This window comes from Coffea eugenioides, chromosome 3 (genome assembly GCF_003713205.1).
Source record: "Coffea eugenioides isolate CCC68of chromosome 3, Ceug_1.0, whole genome shotgun sequence".
Lineage (NCBI taxonomy): Eukaryota > Viridiplantae > Streptophyta > Magnoliopsida > Gentianales > Rubiaceae > Coffea > Coffea eugenioides.
In genome coordinates, this window is record NC_040037.1 from 3120763 (window position 1) to 3139392 (window position 18630).

General features: G+C 35.3%; 2 protein-coding genes across 2 annotated transcripts; one reads left to right on the forward strand and one right to left on the reverse strand.

Annotated features, from left to right (window-relative positions):
- The first annotated feature begins 2871 nt into the window (after positions 1-2871).
- Positions 2872-9110, forward strand: LOC113765565 (probable LRR receptor-like serine/threonine-protein kinase At1g67720). Its single transcript, XM_027309790.1, has 9 exons — positions 2872-3303; positions 3700-4246; positions 4749-5212; positions 5780-5915; positions 5997-6068; positions 6145-6213; positions 6565-6636; positions 8454-8525; positions 8623-9110. The coding sequence occupies exons 1-9, from the start codon at positions 3228-3230 to the stop codon at positions 8660-8662; spliced, it is 1548 nt and encodes a 515-aa protein (XP_027165591.1). The 5' UTR covers positions 2872-3227; the 3' UTR covers positions 8663-9110.
- A 545-nt stretch (positions 9111-9655) lies between these two features.
- On the reverse strand, positions 9656-10587 carry LOC113766904. Its single transcript, XM_027311065.1, has one exon. The coding sequence runs from the start codon at positions 10490-10492 to the stop codon at positions 9764-9766; it is 729 nt and encodes a 242-aa protein (XP_027166866.1). The 5' UTR covers positions 10493-10587; the 3' UTR covers positions 9656-9763.
- Positions 10588-18630: the final 8043 nt, after the last annotated feature.

An 18630-nucleotide genomic window follows, 5' to 3' on the forward strand; every position in this document is an offset into this window, starting at 1 on the left:
ATTCAATTTTTACACATATGTCATAAATCCAACAGTAATATTATATGCACTGTCAGTGGATATAAGATATATATATATATATATATATATATATATATATCATAATTTCTGGACAAGTAAGGGGTACTGTCAATTAGGCATGTAATACAATATAGAAAAACATTTCCAATACCAGAACTCTTTATTTTTATTTTTATTTTTTGAGTGTAAAACAGATACTACATTGATTGGAAAAAAAAAAAATTTTAATTGAAGCACACACAGACCAAAATATATAGAGGGACAAAAACGTTTTACTATATGCATTACTTACTGTGAAGAAGATGGCATTTAGATATTCATGGCCACTGTTTAACTGTTGGAATCCTTGATGGAATCCTTTGTATTTATGGTTAAGGTTAGAATTTTCTGCTGACAAGAGTAAGAACGGCAACTTTGACTACGGGATTAGACTCCAATGACTAGTAACTACAACTTTTCTAGGCTTCTTTTGGCTGAAGTTCTAAAATGAGCTGCTAATATTACGTCGGTGAACCGAAATGATTCATATGAAAATCAGATTGCTGGCTACCCCTTTGGCTGTTTTGAACTCCGCCAGTTGAAAGGTGGTTGGGCTCGAGACCTGTTAAATTGGTATCCATTGGAACATTAATGGCATATCTTGCTTACCAACAAACTTGGTAGAAGGGTTGGCAAGACTCCACCCTGAAACTTTTGGATAGTCATTATTTTACCCCCTTCAACCTTAAATATATCCGCTTTACCTCCCATGTAAACTGAATGCAACGATATTATTGTTCTTTTATTCATGAAATTATCTACAAGATAATATAATGGGTTAACTTGGTTGGGGGAATAAAAGTTTAGGAGCCAGATGGGTAATTTGCTGAATTCTGATTACCTGTTCCGTCTTAGATGGGGGCCATGGGGCACTGTGGTCATCTTTTTTCTTTTTTTTTTGAAAAGTAAACCTCCATTCATTGCAAATCGACAAGAGCAGCATCCACAGCAGAACAGATTTGGGGAAGTTTACAAACCAGACTCTACTTCCCTCAAGAGACAACGATACCTTTGACATGATGTGGGCGGGGACATTCTTGGTCCTCCTCACATGACTGGCCTTGACAGAATCAAATGATCTTATGCCATGGATTAGGTTACCTATTATCAATGACAAATCAGGTTCCTTGCTGTTGATCCTTTGTACGATATTTAGAGCATCCCCTTCGAGTAAGAAGTGCGAGATGCCAAAGTCTCTTGCAAAAACTCCAAAGCTGTGAGGAAAGCCGCGCATTCTACGTGTTCAGCATTGCGGGCTCCTTCGACCCTTGCAGCCTCTACTTGACCCAAGTGATTCCTCACCACCACACCAACACCAGCTGCTTCTTCATCGAAAGCTCCATCGACGTTAATTCTTAGACAACCCTCTTCTGGTGCTACCCATTTGGTGTGTTCCTTATAATGACGTGTTTCTCGCCTCTTATGGATCTGCCAGTACTCTTGCAGGAAAGCCTCAGCGTAATAGGGCACTGTGGTCGTCTTATCTTATAGATCTTCTATTTGTGAAGTTCTTTTTGTTTTTGGTAATATTTGTGAAGTTGGATGGAAGTTACTAAGAACGAGGTTTTGTAATTTGGTCAAACACAATAATTAATCCTTGCATGGGCTCCAGTTTGGCTGTAAGCATCCCAAAAACCAGCAAAAAATAACGACACCAATTCCATATCTCACCAAATTCCCACGACCCAACAAATGGCAATAGACGCAAAGGAGGAAATTAAAAATAAGGATTAATTGCAGTTTGACCTCTTGAACTTGATCTTTTACAACACTTTGCCCCTAAACTTTAAATATATATACTTTGACCTCTTCATTGACTAATCAAATATTAATGATAAATTCTTTATCCAAAATTTTAACAAAATAATAGTAATACCCTTACATAATAGTTCTAGAATAATGCTATACTTTTAATCGAAATATGAAACATTTTATTAGAAAAAAACACAATCACATGTTTTAAAAAATAAAAGATGGTATAATACCAAAGAATTTAAAAAATTGTATTATAGAGAAAAAAATAATTTAAAATTTTCTAAAATATCTACACAAGTTTTCCATCGCTTATCTTTCTTCCTTTAAATTATAAACGGATTAGTTTTGATAATTCTCATTTACTTTGTGACTGTCACATGATTTTCATGAGTCAATAAGATGCTATTTGGTAATTTTATATCACATTCATACCTTTCTTTGTATTTTGTTTGCATTCTACATTTTGAAAAAAATTGAATATTCTCTAATACATTTTGAATACATTTTTACTTTTAATCATATTTTTATCTCATATAAAACACATTAAAGTGCTATAATAAAAAAATATAAGTAAATAATTTTCATTCCAAATACACTAATTAATTTTATTTCATTTAAAATTAGTATTGCTAGCAACATTAAGATAAATACATTGAGTTGCTTAGACCTTTTTTTGTGAATTATCTAATTCATTTTAAGGCTAAAAAATCGAAATGCATAGTATAATTGTGTTTAGATACATTTAGCAACTATTAAAGAAATAGGTATTTATTATATTATAATTATTATGTGTGTTTAAGAATTAGCCAAGAATATTTTGGTCGTGAAAAATGTATTCATGTTAACTCTGTCAAAAATTGACCATGAGGGGTAAAATGTATATATTTGGAGTTTAGGGGGCAAAATATTATAAGGGCCCAAGCTTCGGTGGGCAAAGTGCAATTAACCCGAAAAATAAAGCCAACGTGCCGGCCCCTGCCCCCGGCTCGTAGTCCCTTCCCTCCCTAACCTCCCTTATTACCTCCGTCCAAAAATCCAACCTTTCAGACCCTGATTCTTCGATCCTTCCTCCTCCCGCGTCCTTGTAACTCATTCCTTCGTGCGTCATGAGGCCCCAGCAGCTGCTAAAGCTGCCTGACCTTAGTTGATCCCCATCACTATTATTCCTGGTGCTACGTTATACAGTTATACTAGTACTTATTCTTTTCTCTTCACCAACTTCACCCCTTGCTCTTTCTCGCTATTGCTGCTATTCTTTTCTTGCACAGCTCATCCAACGACTCATTCAACTTCAACTCCTCCACTAAATGTAACATTAATCACTCGGACCCGTCAAACTCGTATTCCTTTTCTCAAAAATTCCAATTTTTTCATGTATACCTTGGCCTTAGCCACCAAAATCATCATCAACCATGAAATTCCTTTTCCCCTTCCTCCTCCTTTTCCTGTCTCTCATCCCTTCTCTTACCTTCTCTGAATCCCTTAGAGGTAAAACCCCATTTGCATGATCACATCATCTCTCCGCTTGTTTTTCCATCTTTGTATTAAATTGATTGAGAAAGTTTTCAACTGCGTGGTTTCTCTGTTTTAAAAAAAAATTAAAGACAAAGTTTTCAAACCTGTTGCTTTTTTTTTTTGGCTGGGGGGGAGGGGGGTGCGGAGGGGAGAGGAGGGCTGATTGCAGTTGAAGTTTTTGAAATTTGTGGGTTGTTTTTTTGTTGAATTTAAGCCAAAGTTTCTAAATTTCTGGGTTGTCTTTCTTTTTCTTTTACATTTGGGAGGAGGGGACGGGGTTGGGGAATTGAATACAAAATTGTAGCTTTGCGGGCTATTTCTTTTGTTGCTGAAGATGATATTTATCGTGCGGACTTTTTCATTTTTCAGGTACATTTATCGATTGTGGAGCAACAAGCCCAACAGTGATCAACGGCCAGCAATGGGTTCCAGACAATGATTTCATTACTGTAGGCACACCGAAGAATCTATCCACTCAATATGAAGACTTAACCCTATCAACTGTCCGTACATTTCCAGTCCAAAACAATATTTACAAGAAATTCTGCTATGATATTCCTGCTTTCAGAACTGGTAAATACTTGGTGAGGACTACATATTTTTATGGGGGAGTAAATGGGAATGCCAATCCTCCTGTATTTGATCAGGTAGTGGATGGGACCATTTGGAGTATTGTGAATACAACTGAGGATTATGGACAGAAGAAGGCTTCAATTTATGAGGGGATTTTTGTGGCTGCAGGGAAAGCTATAAGTGTTTGTTTGGCAGCCAACAATTATACTGATTCAGACCCTTTTATATCTGCATTAGAGGTTGTAGTCTTGGCTAATTCGTTGTATAATTCTACGGATTTTGGTACTTATGGTTTGAAATTGGTGGCAAGGCACAGTTTTGGATACAATGGACCACTCATAAGGTGAGTAGCATCAATGCTACACCTTTTTATATACAGCTTTTGTCTTCGTCGTATATATTAAGTCTTGCCAGAATCATATTGAGGTCCTTTAGATTTTGCATTATGGATAAATTTTGATGTTCAAATTTGCTTGAATATCGACCTGCTTAATGTGAAATCTATGTGAAATTTTGATGTTAATGTGAAATTTTGATTTTCTTTGTCCGGTTCCCAGAAAAAAGGCTTTGGGTTAAAGGACATTTTCCCTTTACCCATTTTTCTGTTTATTACATTTTTTCCAATAAAAGCTGCTAAATATAGTTTTTCTGTCTTTTGCTGATTTTACAATCAAACTAGTGTTACTTCACAATTCTTTCTTCTTTTTTTTTGTTCATTTTTTGAGTGGCTAGCAGCTTTAATGCTTCAGTTGATTCCTTCAAGTAAATGCAAAAGAAATATCATCGACTTTAGTATTTGGTATGCATATTGTTGATGTGCTGACATAAGCATTAGAATATGGCAGGTATCCTGATGATCAATTTGATCGGTATTGGCAGCCATTTGGAGAAGATAATTCCACCACACCATCTTCCAGGAATGTCTCTGTATCTGGTTTCTGGAATATACCACCACTTAAAGTATTCCAGACGCATCTAGGAACCAATCAACCAGAACCCTTGGAGTTACCGTGGCCTTCAACGTCTCTCCCAAACTCAATCTATTATATTGCTCTTTATTTCGCTGATGATCGTGTTTCTCCTTCGGCGAGCCCAAGAGTGTTTAACATAACTGTTAATGGCATTATGTATTATGCGAATCTGGCTGTGACTGAAGCCGGTGAAGCTGTATTTGCAAACCAGTGGCCTCTTGCTGGCTTAACAAATATAACTTTGACTCCAGCTACTGGCTCGGCAATTGGTCCTCTAATCAATGCTGGAGAGGTTTTTGAAGTTCTGAATCTTGGTGGAAGAACTCTTACAAGAGATGGTTTGGCTCCTAACTATGAGTTATTATTCTTGCCTTAAAGGAAATAAACAGCTAATAACCTGTAACCATTTGTCTAATTTCTTTTCATGCATTCTAGCTGCTCAATGGGATACATTTTGGTTGAGTCAATTTCAAAGAGATTATCTTTGGGGGCTTAGCAAACTAATGAAATTCTTGATGATATTTTTAATTTATTTATTCATTTAAATGACTTTAATTTTTGCTCACGTAGAATCTACCCATCAGAAAGTTATTTTCTTGTATTCCTTTTTTAATCCTGTGGAAGCAAAGGGTGGAGTGGAAAGAAGAAATGGGAAGGAGGGGGAAAGGGGGAATGCTGATGTTCAGATTTGATCTAATTGTTCTAAGATGAAGCAATCTGCTATGTGGCAGCTAGCTTAATATTATTACGAGATTGTCAACCTGCAGAGTTGACTTTCTTCTCAGTGCTAGAAAATGGTGGCTGGTTATATGGTTCTCATTTTGTTTTCAAGAAGTTTGCTCTTCTTCTTTCTCTAGATTGAGCACTTTGTGTATCTCTAAATGATGTAAATTTGTATTTTGCAGTAATTGCTATGGAAAGAATAAAGGCGAGCATTAAGAACCCTCCACTTGATTGGAACGGTGATCCATGTTTACCACGTCAATACTCTTGGACTGGAGTTTCATGCTCAAAAGGTCCCAAAGTTCGAGTTACCACCTTGTAAGTTCAAACTTAATATGAATAAAAATGGCAGACTCAACCTCATATCATGCCTTAGTCTTTCATCCTTATTGTCAACAGAAACCTAACGAATATGGGCATTTCGGGATCTATCTCACCAAACATATCCAGTTTATCAGCATTGTCTGGCATGTAAGTGGTTTATTCTTTTTGCACTAGGACAAAGAGATTTATGCTCTTTGCTAAACAATCTCTTAATGTTTGACAGATTGCTTGGAAACAATAGTTTGACAGGATCTATACCCAACCTTTCTTCACTGAAGAGACTGGAAATTCTGTGAGTAGGATCTCATCTTCTTTCCTCACCTCTTTTTCATCTGGTGAGATATTATTTGCTGGATTGAAGAGCATGATTTCTCAAGAATTGATAGAGTGAGGTATTAAGGGTGTCTGGTAAAATATCCAAGACCATAGTTTTCTTAGGTTCTCTTATGCAGCTAGCAATTTGCAGCTCTGATATATAAATTCTGTAACTTGAGGCTCTTTTGTTTTGATGTCAGTGGTCTTGATTTTTTCTTTCAATCCTTCAAGATAATTTTCAAGAGTAGATTTGCCTTTCATACTTTAAGCAATCTTCATTATGCTCTAGCTGTCTCCAAAATCTGATGGACCAAATATTTTATTTCAGGCATCTGGAGGACAATAAGCTCAGTGGAGAGATTCCCTCATCACTTGGAAACATTCAAAATTTGCATGAACTGTGAGTTCTATGCTTATCATGCTTAGGGCTCAGATTTCTTTCACATGTAGATGGATATTCACTTCTCTGCCTTGTTTGTGCATTATATGCCATGTGAACAATCGCCTGATGCACACTCATGCATGCATGTGTCTTGATATATTCATCCTACCTTGAAGACCTCCTATAAATCCTCTACCAGGTTACTGATGTTGAACTAGTTTACCCCTAGCAATCATGGCTGATGCCATTCCAATTGCATAGTCAGGGAAAATCTAGATGCTAGGTAGGTAAACCCTTTTAGTCATTAGATGGCAACGAACCAGAACGCTGTGTTTAAAAGTTGTTTCTAATGAATCACCACAATATTTAGAAGATTAGGTTGCTAGGAAATAGGTTAATTTAACTACATGAGCTTGAATATTCATTAGCATAAGGTTTATACATATTCTTTGTACAAGATTGTTTAACCTTATAGTATCATTTAGACTAGGGTTTTTTCTTTGCTTTTGACTGGTAGATGGGTCATTGTCATTTGTCCTGGTAGTTTTAAATGGATTAATAGTGTCGACAATATGTTTTAGATGCTTAAGTGCGAGATCGTGAAACAGAAGCTTATGTTATGAAATATATGTTTCAACTACATTGTATGGGCCATATATACACTTTTCTTCAGACTTTTGTCACGGCAGCTAAATGGTAGTTTCTCTGTTAGACTTACAAAAGAAGTAAAATACTAAACCTTCATACTAGCTAGACCTTTAGAAACGTGTTAGAGTTGGGGGCTTCAAATTTTCCATTAATACTATTGAGAAAGTGCTGCATGAGAAAATAGAGCAAGAAGCCCCCCTTAATTTGCTTGTAGTTCCTGCAACTTTCAGATACCCTATCATTGTATAGTTACACATATCTTGTGCAACATCTCGGGTTATCGATGGTAGCTTCACAATTACCAATGGTATTCTAGAAGGCAACTCTTTCATCAACAAAGGCAGGCTCATTAGTGATCAAACAAAACATGCATCATGAAACATTTTTTGGTTGTGACTAGTGACAATAAGACCATTTGACTGTAACAGTTCTTCTGTTATAGGGGAAAAATGGGAAACTAGAACTACTTATGCCTTCCAGCTTTGGCTTTCAAGTACCTGTGAATGCTTATCATTTCTATCTGAAGATAATTTTGTTCCTTTTATCTGCTTATTTACATACAGGAAATAATACCTACATTTGGGGAGCATTATACTATATGCAGATCAAACATTAATTTTGCATTCTCGTGTTCCACTGTCAGTATTGTGACTTACTCATTGGATGGCCATGACATCTTAGGAGTTAAATTTAACCACACTATTTACACATATATGGTTGTAACAAAGGAAAGAAGGTTCTCCTGAGACATTTCCTTTTTGATGCAAATGTGCTGCAATGCTTATCTCCGATTAGCTTGTCTGTCATGGTGTAAAGAAGTGCTAGCCTATAAAATTGTACTTTATTTACTCTTATCATATTTTGTGTTGTACTCTTCAAATTCATATGAGGAGCTTTTGTTACTAGAGTTAGTGTTGTTAGCGTGATGCATACTTGGTACTCGAGTTGCTTCTGCATATATTAACTATTGATTAAGACTTAAATAATGTCTGAAGATCCAGTGGTATTTTGACTTATTACTGGTGGAGGGAACAAAACGCTTGAATTTTTATGAGGCTGTTTCCATAATCTAGACTTACTGTACTCATCAAAAAATGAATAATTATATCGACTCTTTTTAAGCGGAGAGCAGGTTAAAGATTATGACCTTTCATCCACTTAATTTCTGTGGTATTTGTGCGTGGCAGCTTCTTGCAAAATAATAATCTGACTGGAACAGTACCAAGCAACCTTGTTGGGAAGTCTGGGCTGAACCTTAAGTAAGTCACCATTTCCTTGTATATTTTTCTATTATATTCTTGATTGAACTTGGGTTAGGTGTTTAGTTCTTTAATTAAACTTTCTTTTTCTTCTCAGGGTTTCCGGCAATCCATTTTTGCCACCACCTGCTTCATAAGAGCCCAAGCGAATGTATCTTCTTATGGTCCAACAACCAAGACTGTACCGGCATTTTCTAAAAGCTGCCCGTTTCCTGTTATTTATTGTTGGTATATAGAGGTTGCCATAAATCAGTCACCATGGAAACTTGGGTGTACAAATTTGTGATCGACCTTTCTGCTTCATTCAGTAAAACGAACACTTGCGTGTCTATGTCTTGCATATGGGATCCTGTTTGTGGACTATTCTCACAGTACTGAACATCTTTTTTTTTTTGGGAAATGCTGCTTGTATATGGGATTATACAGATCAGAGGTAGCGCTGACGCATTTTTTTTTTTTCGGTATGATGACACCAATTTGTGTCAATCCGCATTCTTGAAGGAAATGGAATTTGCACAGTTGTAATCTGAATCAAATACTCTGTAATTAATTTTTCTGAAATTGTTGTGACGTTAGTTAGTAGCATCTTTGTATGGTATTTGAATTTTTATTAGCTTTCTGTGAAGATTTTGATATCGTTCTTGGTCTTGATTCATTTGCTATGGAAACAAAAGATGCTTTGGTAAGACCAGTGCGGGAGCAATGCTAATGTTGGGCATCTTTGCAGAAGAGAGAGAAACTAAGAACATCTTTTTCTGCATTGAACTGGCCCAAGAGTTCATAAAAGAAGACGGATTAAAGATTTAGTATTCCTGAGTAGGCAACCTCTTATCTTGTGCCAGCAAACGTAATTAGTTCTATTATTGAAATTATTTTCAGGGCTAACTGCTAGACTAATACTCTCGATTAGATTCCTGTTGACATTTGAGGTAAAGCCGGAAAATTATCCCTCAGAAACATCTTTAAAAAAATTGGAAATCTGGTATTCTGTCTCTTCAGGAAGAAATAGATTTTACTTGAAGAACTACAGAACGAAAGAAAGCAGAAAAAGATGGAACTAATTCATATTGCATTGCACGATATTAAGTCAGCATCTAGAATATAATTCAACAGATGCACTTGAAGAGAAATTAGTCTAAACGTCACACAAGATAGCATACAAAAATGAGAACAGAAAAAAATATTTCACTCTTTCTACAAGTCAACAACAAAATAGTACTATTCCTCTTCCCCGTTTTCTACCTCTCTAATCTTCCTTTCCTGATGGAAAACAGAGGAGGGAGTGCACTGTTCTTTCCCTGTGTGCAAATTGGCACATTAATAACAGGTCTAACTCTTAAGCTAGCTGATCTAGTCCTCTCCAACCCTTTCTTAATCCTCTTCACATGCTTCTGTCTATTTACTGCACTTTCTTTGCTTCCATCTGCTGGATGCATATCAGCAAGAGAACCCGAAGAGGAGGAGGAAGAAGAGGAAGTAGATGAAGATGGTGACAAAGATGAAGCCCGTTGTTTTTTCAACCTTAGTAGCTCTTTCCACAAAACAGTGCACTTAGGTGGCCTAGGAGACGGATCATCATCAAGGAACCAGCTAATTCTTGGCTCTTCTTTGTTGATCACATCTGCTTCATCTCTTCCCTCTTCAGGTTGTTCAGTTTTAAGGCTCAACTTGTTAAGCTTTTCGGCATGATGCATTTGCCAAAACGGGAGTAACTTGCCCTCAAAAAACAACTCGTCAGCAGTAATCATGGAATCACTGGTTAAATTGTTTGAGAGAAACTCAAATTCTGCATTACGCGTCTTCTCTTTAATATCTTTTGCCTTTTCACGCTCCTTTTCTGGGGGAGGTTTTGGACTAATAGATATAAAATTTCTGTCATCAAGAAAATCAGCAGAGAAAGAAATTCTGGGGCTTGAGGTTGGCTCAAGGGCCGCGGAGGTCGCCTGAAAGGCTTCTAGAGAAACCATACTTATGTTAGTTAACTGCTGCAGCAGAAAGAAGAGGGAGAACTAGAAGTGACTGAGTTATGTTTAACTTGCATGAGTTCGGGTGCTTTATAAAGAGGAGGGGTGCTTGAAAAGGTTCTTTCGTATATTTAATCCCAGGTTTTGTTTGTAATTGCTGGTAAATGTCTGGACGGTGAGAATATAAAAAACCAATTGGTCTGGTTAAGTTGAAACAATTGAGCTTTGGTTGTATTTAGAATATGGGAACAGCACATGGACACGCCTTTGGGAACTAAAAGACAAAAGCTCTCTGCAATTGGCTATTTACTGTACTTGTGGGTTGTGGCCTTCATGGATCTTTCTGGCTCCAGGATTAGATTTCAAGCATTTTGGATTTTATACAGCTCCAGTTTGCCATGCTTGTTACATTTTTAATTCTTTTCCAGAAGATAAAATTTTTAGCCTTTCAAGGACAGAAGTCCATATTTGCAGTGTACTGATTTGTATCCTCCAAATCTTGCAAGCGTCCTTTTATCAGAACATGCATACTTGGTCTTTAGCTGCAAGGTCTGGAAAAGTCCATTATCGGCCCTCAAAGTACAAAGATTGGATTAGGCTGAGTCATTCACCTTCATGGATTTAAGAGAGAGATAAGAGACTCTAAAACAGGATGTAATTATAGGGTTCTCTATAGCAATTAGCAAATTGGCAATAGATTAGTGATTTCATCGGTCAAAGAAAGGTAAGCTTTAGTTCTTTGACCCTGCTTACAAAGATCATAATAACGTGGGAGAAGTCCTAGGCATGTGGGCACATGAGCCTAATTTGATCCCCATGTGAGTGTGCGGCTGTGTTTTCCCCCTTAAATCAAAGCCATTAAGGATATCTACTGATCATAGAATCTTCTCTTGGCAACTATGCCCTCAAGAAATGATGTTCAGTTCTTCAATGCTGCATGGTGTTACTTCCAGACCTGGGGATGGTATTCTTGTCAGTTCGAAATATTTGCAAGTGGTAGATATCATGTCCAGTTCTTGAAAAGCCTGCATTAAGATTTGAAGGGCTCTTAATTATTTAATCAAGACAGCTAATCAACATAGAGTGAATCCTGTTCAAGATTTGTATAAATCATGCAATTACCTTTATTCTTAGAGCCTATAAAATCACTCCTTAATTTGATAATCAGAAGAATTCAAAGACATCACAGCATAGGATAAAAGCCTATTAACCTATAACAACAAACTGAGAATCTCATTTATTCAAGTAGGCTGGTAATGCTGGATACAATCATCATGTCGTGCATTAGCAATTTCCGGCATTGTAACATCAATTATGAATCCATTTTAGCCCTCTTGACACGTATTATTTATTCTATTAGGATGTGACATTAGTCATCCCTAATCCGGAATCAATAGTATTTGTTGGGAGGTCAAGGTTCAATCCTTGCCTCCCATCTTGCTACTTAACTGTGGCTTCCTCCGACGAGAAAATTTCGTCGGCTTCCCCTTCCCGTATACTAGACTAGAATAGTTTATACAAATATTATCGTTGCGACAAAAAAAAAAAAAAGGAACATTGTGCATCAGGAGAGGATTCAGATGCAACTCTTTTTGTAGGCCTCTTACATCAATAATTTCTAGAATCAACCACATAATAGGCCATAGCAAGGAAAATTGATGGTTTTGACAGAATTGTCCAGCACACGAAAGGCAACTAATGTTGACAGCAAACTGCAGATGAACATGACAAACACCTGTGAGGTTATACGAGCTTAGTACTTCGATTCAGTGAATTTAGTAATGTACTTGGTTGCAGATAAGGGACCACTTCTTCATCAGGCTACTGAAAATGTACCACTAATTCACATTTGCAATGTACACGGTTTTAAGAGGGACCAATCGATCCAGTAAAAAGTAAAGAACTCAAATGTTTTTGGGAAAATGTAGAGGTGTTTCTGAGAATGTGATTGTTTATGGGAGGGGGGGGGGGGGGCATTTTGCATTTGATTTTGGAGGAAATTATGGGAGTCTTGGGAGAGTTGAGAGCCTGGTTTTAGGCAAAGTCTAGCTGTTAACGTGAAGTCTTGAAACCTTAACTAACTTAAGCTTTTAGATGCTTCTGCCGTCGTTCAAACTTCCAACAGCTGTTTATGATAGAGTTCCTATAATTTTATCTACAGCCGTTCAGTTGTCTCTCTTAGTATATATTGAGATTCCCGTCCTGTGTTTGGGGTACCACAATTGCTTAAACAAAGAGGAAGAAAAGGTTGAGATACTTATTTGAGACGAAATAAAGAAAGAGTTTTCAGTCTGAAGAAAGAACTTCGAGACAATTAAAAACTGTCTGAATTTAGCAAACATGAAGGATAACATACTAGTATGCTACTAATGCTGATGAAACGAATGCAAGGAAAATTTTCTTGATTCTATAAAAACCAACCATAAATTAGGAATAATTATGGTGGAATATTCACATCCATGATTAAAACAAAAAATTCATATCCAAAGAAAAAATAATCAGCATGTTCTAACTTTACTAATACAAATTGTTTGTAGAAAAAGAAAAAATGTACAAGAAGTAATCAGAATTTATTGAAATTATGTCAAAATATTTAGTATTTTGGTCAAATCTCATCTTTTCAATTGTTAAAATTAAATGATTTCATTGGATTTCCTCCATCGATGTTAATTCGAACAAAAGCATGTCTAGACTCTGCCCAGTAAATGACTTTGTCGGGAGATCGAAGTTAGGAGATCACACACAACGTAAAAAGCATCCTAGAATGAAAAAAATAAAATAAAATAAGCCGATTTATTTACTTCAATGCTTTTTTAAAAAAAAAAAAAAATGTGGGGCTATAGTTTAAATATCTATTTAACTAGTGTTTATATGCTCCATTAGTTGCCCCAACTCTTGACAATATTATTTTGTTTATAAAAAATTATAATATTATGACTTTAGTGGAATGATATTATGGCATCAATAGTATCTTAAAAGCTCAAAAAGTATTTTAACAAGTATTAGATCCATGGTTTCAGCGTAAATAATATTTTGAAAGACCACTTTCAAAAGAAGAAGAGAAAAATGGTACGATGTGAACAATTAGGATTGCGGTTTATTTGCCAAAATATATTTGCTTACATCATCATTACAATTTTCAACACACCTTTTTATCTTCCCAATTACCTTTTTATCTCACATACATCACATCACAAAAAGTGTTACAGTAAAAATATCTCTAATAATTCACAATCCAAACAAACCCGTTTGCCAAAATATTTTAGGACACGTGTTTGTACAGGATCGACTAGATGTCAAATAAATAAGAGTTTATAGGAATTTGAAAAGACGTTTTCGAGATAAGCTCCTTGAAACTATAAAATCAATTTCAAATGAGCTTTTATCGATTTGAAATTAAGTAATTTAAATTTTGTACATGAAAATTTAAAATTTTAAACTAATTGAGTGAAACTCAAACCAAAATTGAACTACACAGCAGGTAAAATGCAGTTTAAATATCTAGTAGCTTAATTCCTTTTCCACCTCTAACTTTAATTGCTTAATAGGAATTGCTTTTGCTTCAGATGAAACTCGAAAGCTTCTCCATCAGCAGGTGTCCACCCTAGAATCCAACCGTTAGCCCAAACAGTTGAATTGGACGGGCTGCCCGGCTGTGACGGATCAGAAGGTTTACAAATTACAAGCACACCCGAAACTCAAAACTAGCCTCATGAAGGCGGCTAATCAGATCAGACATCGCATGTTTGGATTGACGTCTCGTGCTCTGCTCAGCAATTAATTCTTGGTAAACCTATCAAATCACTACCAGAATTCATGATGCTATATCTGTAGATTAACCACAATTTCACGCAAACACCAAATCTTGATCCGTCTTTCCTTTTCTTCACAAAAGCATCTATAATTAGGGTGTGAATCGGAATCAAAATCAATAATTCGAAACTTTGAAATCGAAATTTTGACATCTGAATTTTCAATGAAATTTTTTTACTTTACTTTTTTTGTTTCCGAAGTAACTCTCATCAACTAGCACTAGTTTGGTGTGAACCTTTTGGAGTAATTCATCAACTTGATTAAATCTAAAATAATAGCATACTCTTCATATGATCCCACTGTACATACAGATCCGCTGACTTTCTATTTCAGCCATCCGGCGATCCTGATCGATTTGAAAACACCTAGAATTTATTTAACCATATATCGTGTTTATGCAGGCATAAGAGTTCTTTCCTTTATGTTCGGCAAAAATTACATATTATACCATATTCTACTAAATATATGTCCGTGCTATGATACAAATCTAAGTTTTTGAAAAAATGGAAGATATTGGGTCCCATCGGATCTAAATAATCTTATTTTTTTGAAAATGAAGAGATAAGGAAGCCATTGCAATTGCCGGAAATACTAGGCCTACTAAAGGCACAAAAATAGAGGGAAAGCTGAAAGTTATCATAGAATGGGTGCCTCGATTTATTATTTGTACCTGTTATTATTATTTATAAATAAAGATATCTTATAATAATTATAATTAAGAATTTGAATTCTTATGAATTTTAAATTTATATTTTATTATTAATTTAATTCAATTTTAAATTCTTAGTATAATCTAAGTATCTATATATCTATATTTAAATATTTAAGTAAATATATACGAATTCACCAACTCTGAATTTGAATTCACTTCAAATTCAATTCGGAATTCGATAAATTTCGATTTCACCGAATTCAGGAATATAAAAATTATTATTGTTATTATTATTATTATATAAATGTTATATTACATATATATATATAAATATTATATATATATATATATATATGAAAAATGAATTTGAAATCGAAATAGAAATTCTGAATTTCGATTTCAAAATCAGAATTTTCGATTTGAAAAATTTCATTACCGAATTCAAATTAAATTTGCATAATTCGAAATAGAAAAATCCGATTTCAATTCGAAATTACCGATTTCAAAAATTTTGAATTCAATTCGAATTCGGTTGATAAATCGAAATTTTTCGATTTTGCACACTTATATCTATAATTGAAAAGCTCTGAAATGACCGATGACACTAGCAGAAGAATTTGTGCACACCTAAAATTAGTATCTTAGAGATTGGATCAAAGTTGCTTTCTTGATTTCTTCCCCTGTAGTTTAAGATTAAGATTAGTTCGTTGTAGCAACCATTTGTTGGATTGTCAATGAAATATACGTTTACGTTACTACTACTACCACGCTCATTCTTCCTCTAGGCTAAATAGTACAAGATGTTTACACGATTTGATGGTAGCTTTCCACTTGGCAAACATATAATCACTACTATTCCCGAGCATTGAAAATCTGGTCACTTAATCAGAACTTGCCAAGTTGGATTTCTCTTTGAACTTTTTGCTTGTTAAATCGAAAAGGACGATTTGGTCTACCACTTCAAATTTTGGACGCTACTTTCTTTTATGATGAAGCAGTATCAGAATTCAGAATAGCGGACCACAAAAGCTAAGGGAGAAGGGAAAAAACACGAGTTAAATTTGATAGTAACGTTACGACATCTGGAATTCGGACAAGAAACGTACTTACCACTCTTGTTGCCTCGAACAATAATAATTTGAAGTTACGTGGGCAACTAAACACTAAACAGTTTTTTTTTTTTTCTTTTGGGTACGTCCATTACCACTTGCCTTGGTGTAGTACTTGTTAATCTATATTGTTTAAATACATTTAGAAAGTAGATTTATCTATCACTAGGGGTTACGATCTATCTTTCTTAAAGATGACGAGGTAAATAAAATTTATGTTGATGAAAAGAGAAGGGGTTAAAGAAGTCAATAATGATGCTGGGATCAGAAAATAGGTAAGCGTTTTATCAATAGTCCAAATTTTGGTGGATAGAAAGTTAAGCGTTTCATCATTTTAACACAATATGTGATTCTTTCAAATTTATATAGGTATATAGTATATTTATCTGATTTGGCGGTGATTCAGGCGAGTTAAAAAAAAAAAAGAAAAAAAGAAAAGTATTGAGTGCTTTAGTACTGCAGCAGACGATGAAGGATGGCGATGGCGCAAATCATTGCAGAGTTTCAGTGATCAAAGCCGCTTTACATGCAATGTGCACGGGTTGAGAGGACGGAGGACCACGTCAATAGTGCAACGTTAAAAGCACGCATGTGACAATGTCACATCCCCTGTACCATTTGATTGCCATGTGGAACTCTCTTGCTGTTTGACACGAATCTACCAATGTCCAAACTCCAAACAGACTCTTTAACACGTAACTAACTGCCTTTTCCTTCTTCTTTTTTTTTTCAAAGAATACAAGATTAAAATGAAACTATCCACCTGTAAGTGTTTAGTATACCCAATGTATTACTGCTTTTTAAATTTTTTTTTTATTACAAGTGGAGTTTGAACTCTCGACTTACCATTCAAAGAGGGACTAGATTAAAGAAATACTTTGACACTATTTTTGAAATTTTTTTATTATATGTGAAATTTAAACTCTCAACCTATAGGCTAAAGAGGGATTAGATTGACCTACAGTCCAAAGGAGGACTTCTTCGATGGCGTTGATCCAAATCTCAAAAGTTTATTAGTGCTTAGTTTTTCAATAAATTCTTTCATATATTTTCCGTCTTTCCTGCACTATCATACATTAAGAACGAGGTGGACATTTAGAATAGTAGGATACATACATATATACATACATACATACATACATGTGATCAAAGCAAGGTGTTTCGAATGTCATTGCGTCCCTCCCCCAAACCCCCAAAAAAAAAAAATCTTTATTGTACTCCTAATCTTTGTAATACTACATTCGTTTCCCTATGGAACGAGTATTCCCGAGTCGAACGAATTGACTCTGTAGTATCTGATGTCATTCCTTTGCCCCATCTAAATAAATCAGTATAAAAGAGTTTAGTCGAGAAAATTGTTACATTTAGCTGGCGTTGCTAGCTTCTACTTCAACTACTTTATTAGTGCAGTCTATCAGAAACAGAGTTATGAAAAAGGCAAAATAACAAATCCTGTTTGAAGGAGTTTCTAGCAAGCCGACCACTTGGAAGTTTCTATCCACTGAACCAAACTTGTTGATTTGATTCGCATCTCAAGTTGTCAACCACATAATAAATTTCAAATAGAATATAGTAATACTGACCAATTACATCTTTGCATATATGGCAACTGACAATCTAACCTCTATCTCTCTCAACCCCTCAAATGGGAATGGTGTACAATCCTTTTGGGTGATTAGTTACATGTGTCAACAAACTTGTGTGGAATGTTTTGTAGCGTTTTTAGGTTCAGTCACGTACATGGATATTGATTTTTCAGTGGCAAGCTTACTATGAACGATTGGACATTCATTTAGACGAATGTGATGCCATTTTTGTTTAACGAATGCTCTTAGAATTGGTACTAGCTAAATGGGATTTTGAACATTGACTTTTTTGAGAAAACACAAATTAAATAGTGTCAAAATGCAAGACAAACGGTAATTACATATATACGTAAATTTGTACACTGTAGATCAAAAAGCGTTAATTTCACTTTATACTCTTTAACTATATTCAAAATCTAACTTCGATTTTCAAACTTTAAAGTTGGACACTTTATTGCTTAAAGTATATAATATGTCTTGCTGTAGTTTATAAAATATACACAGTTTCTAAAGTATAAATACTGTTTCACTTTAGTCTTTAAAGTGTAAAAATTGTCTTGTTTCTATCAATAATTTTACTTAATTTTATATTGTAAGAACTAAAGTGTCTTATTTTAAAATTTAAGGACTAGAATAAGAGTCTAAATATAGTTGAACGATACAAAGTAAAATTAAGCTTAAATGAAAAAAAAATGCGTATAAATGGTCCCTTAAAATACTGATTGATTTTTTTTTTTTTTTTTTTGTCGACGGAGTGGGTGTCCGGGTCAAGTCCGTAAAGGCGGCCCGACTAATCCCACTTCGGCCCAGCCCGGCGCCCCAACCAGGACCTAGCACGTTAAATGCACGGAGAAGCCGATGTTGCTGCGGAGGTTCGACCCCAGGACCTAACGGTCCCGAGGAAGAGGCGCCAACCACCCGCCCATTCACGTGGGGGCTTAAAATACTGATTGATAACAATCCTTTTATCAATAAAGTTTG

What these genes read in the sequence shown, in the direction of transcription:
- LOC113765565 (XM_027309790.1), top strand. Translation starts at nt 3,228, where the DNA reads ATGAAATTCCTTTTCCCCTTCCTCCTCCTTTTCCTGTCTCTCATCCCT. An exon ending in CTGAAGAGACTGGAAATTCT is followed by an intron (nt 6,214 to 6,564) that starts GTGAGTAGGATC and finishes ATTTTATTTCAG; the next exon opens with GCATCTGGAGGACAATAAGC. An exon ending in AAGTCTGGGCTGAACCTTAA is followed by an intron (nt 8,526 to 8,622) that starts GTAAGTCACCAT and finishes TTTTCTTCTCAG; the next exon opens with GGTTTCCGGCAATCCATTTT.
- LOC113766904 (XM_027311065.1), bottom strand. Translation starts at nt 10,492, where the DNA reads ATGGTTTCTCTAGAAGCCTTTCAGGCGACCTCCGCGGCCCTTGAGCCA.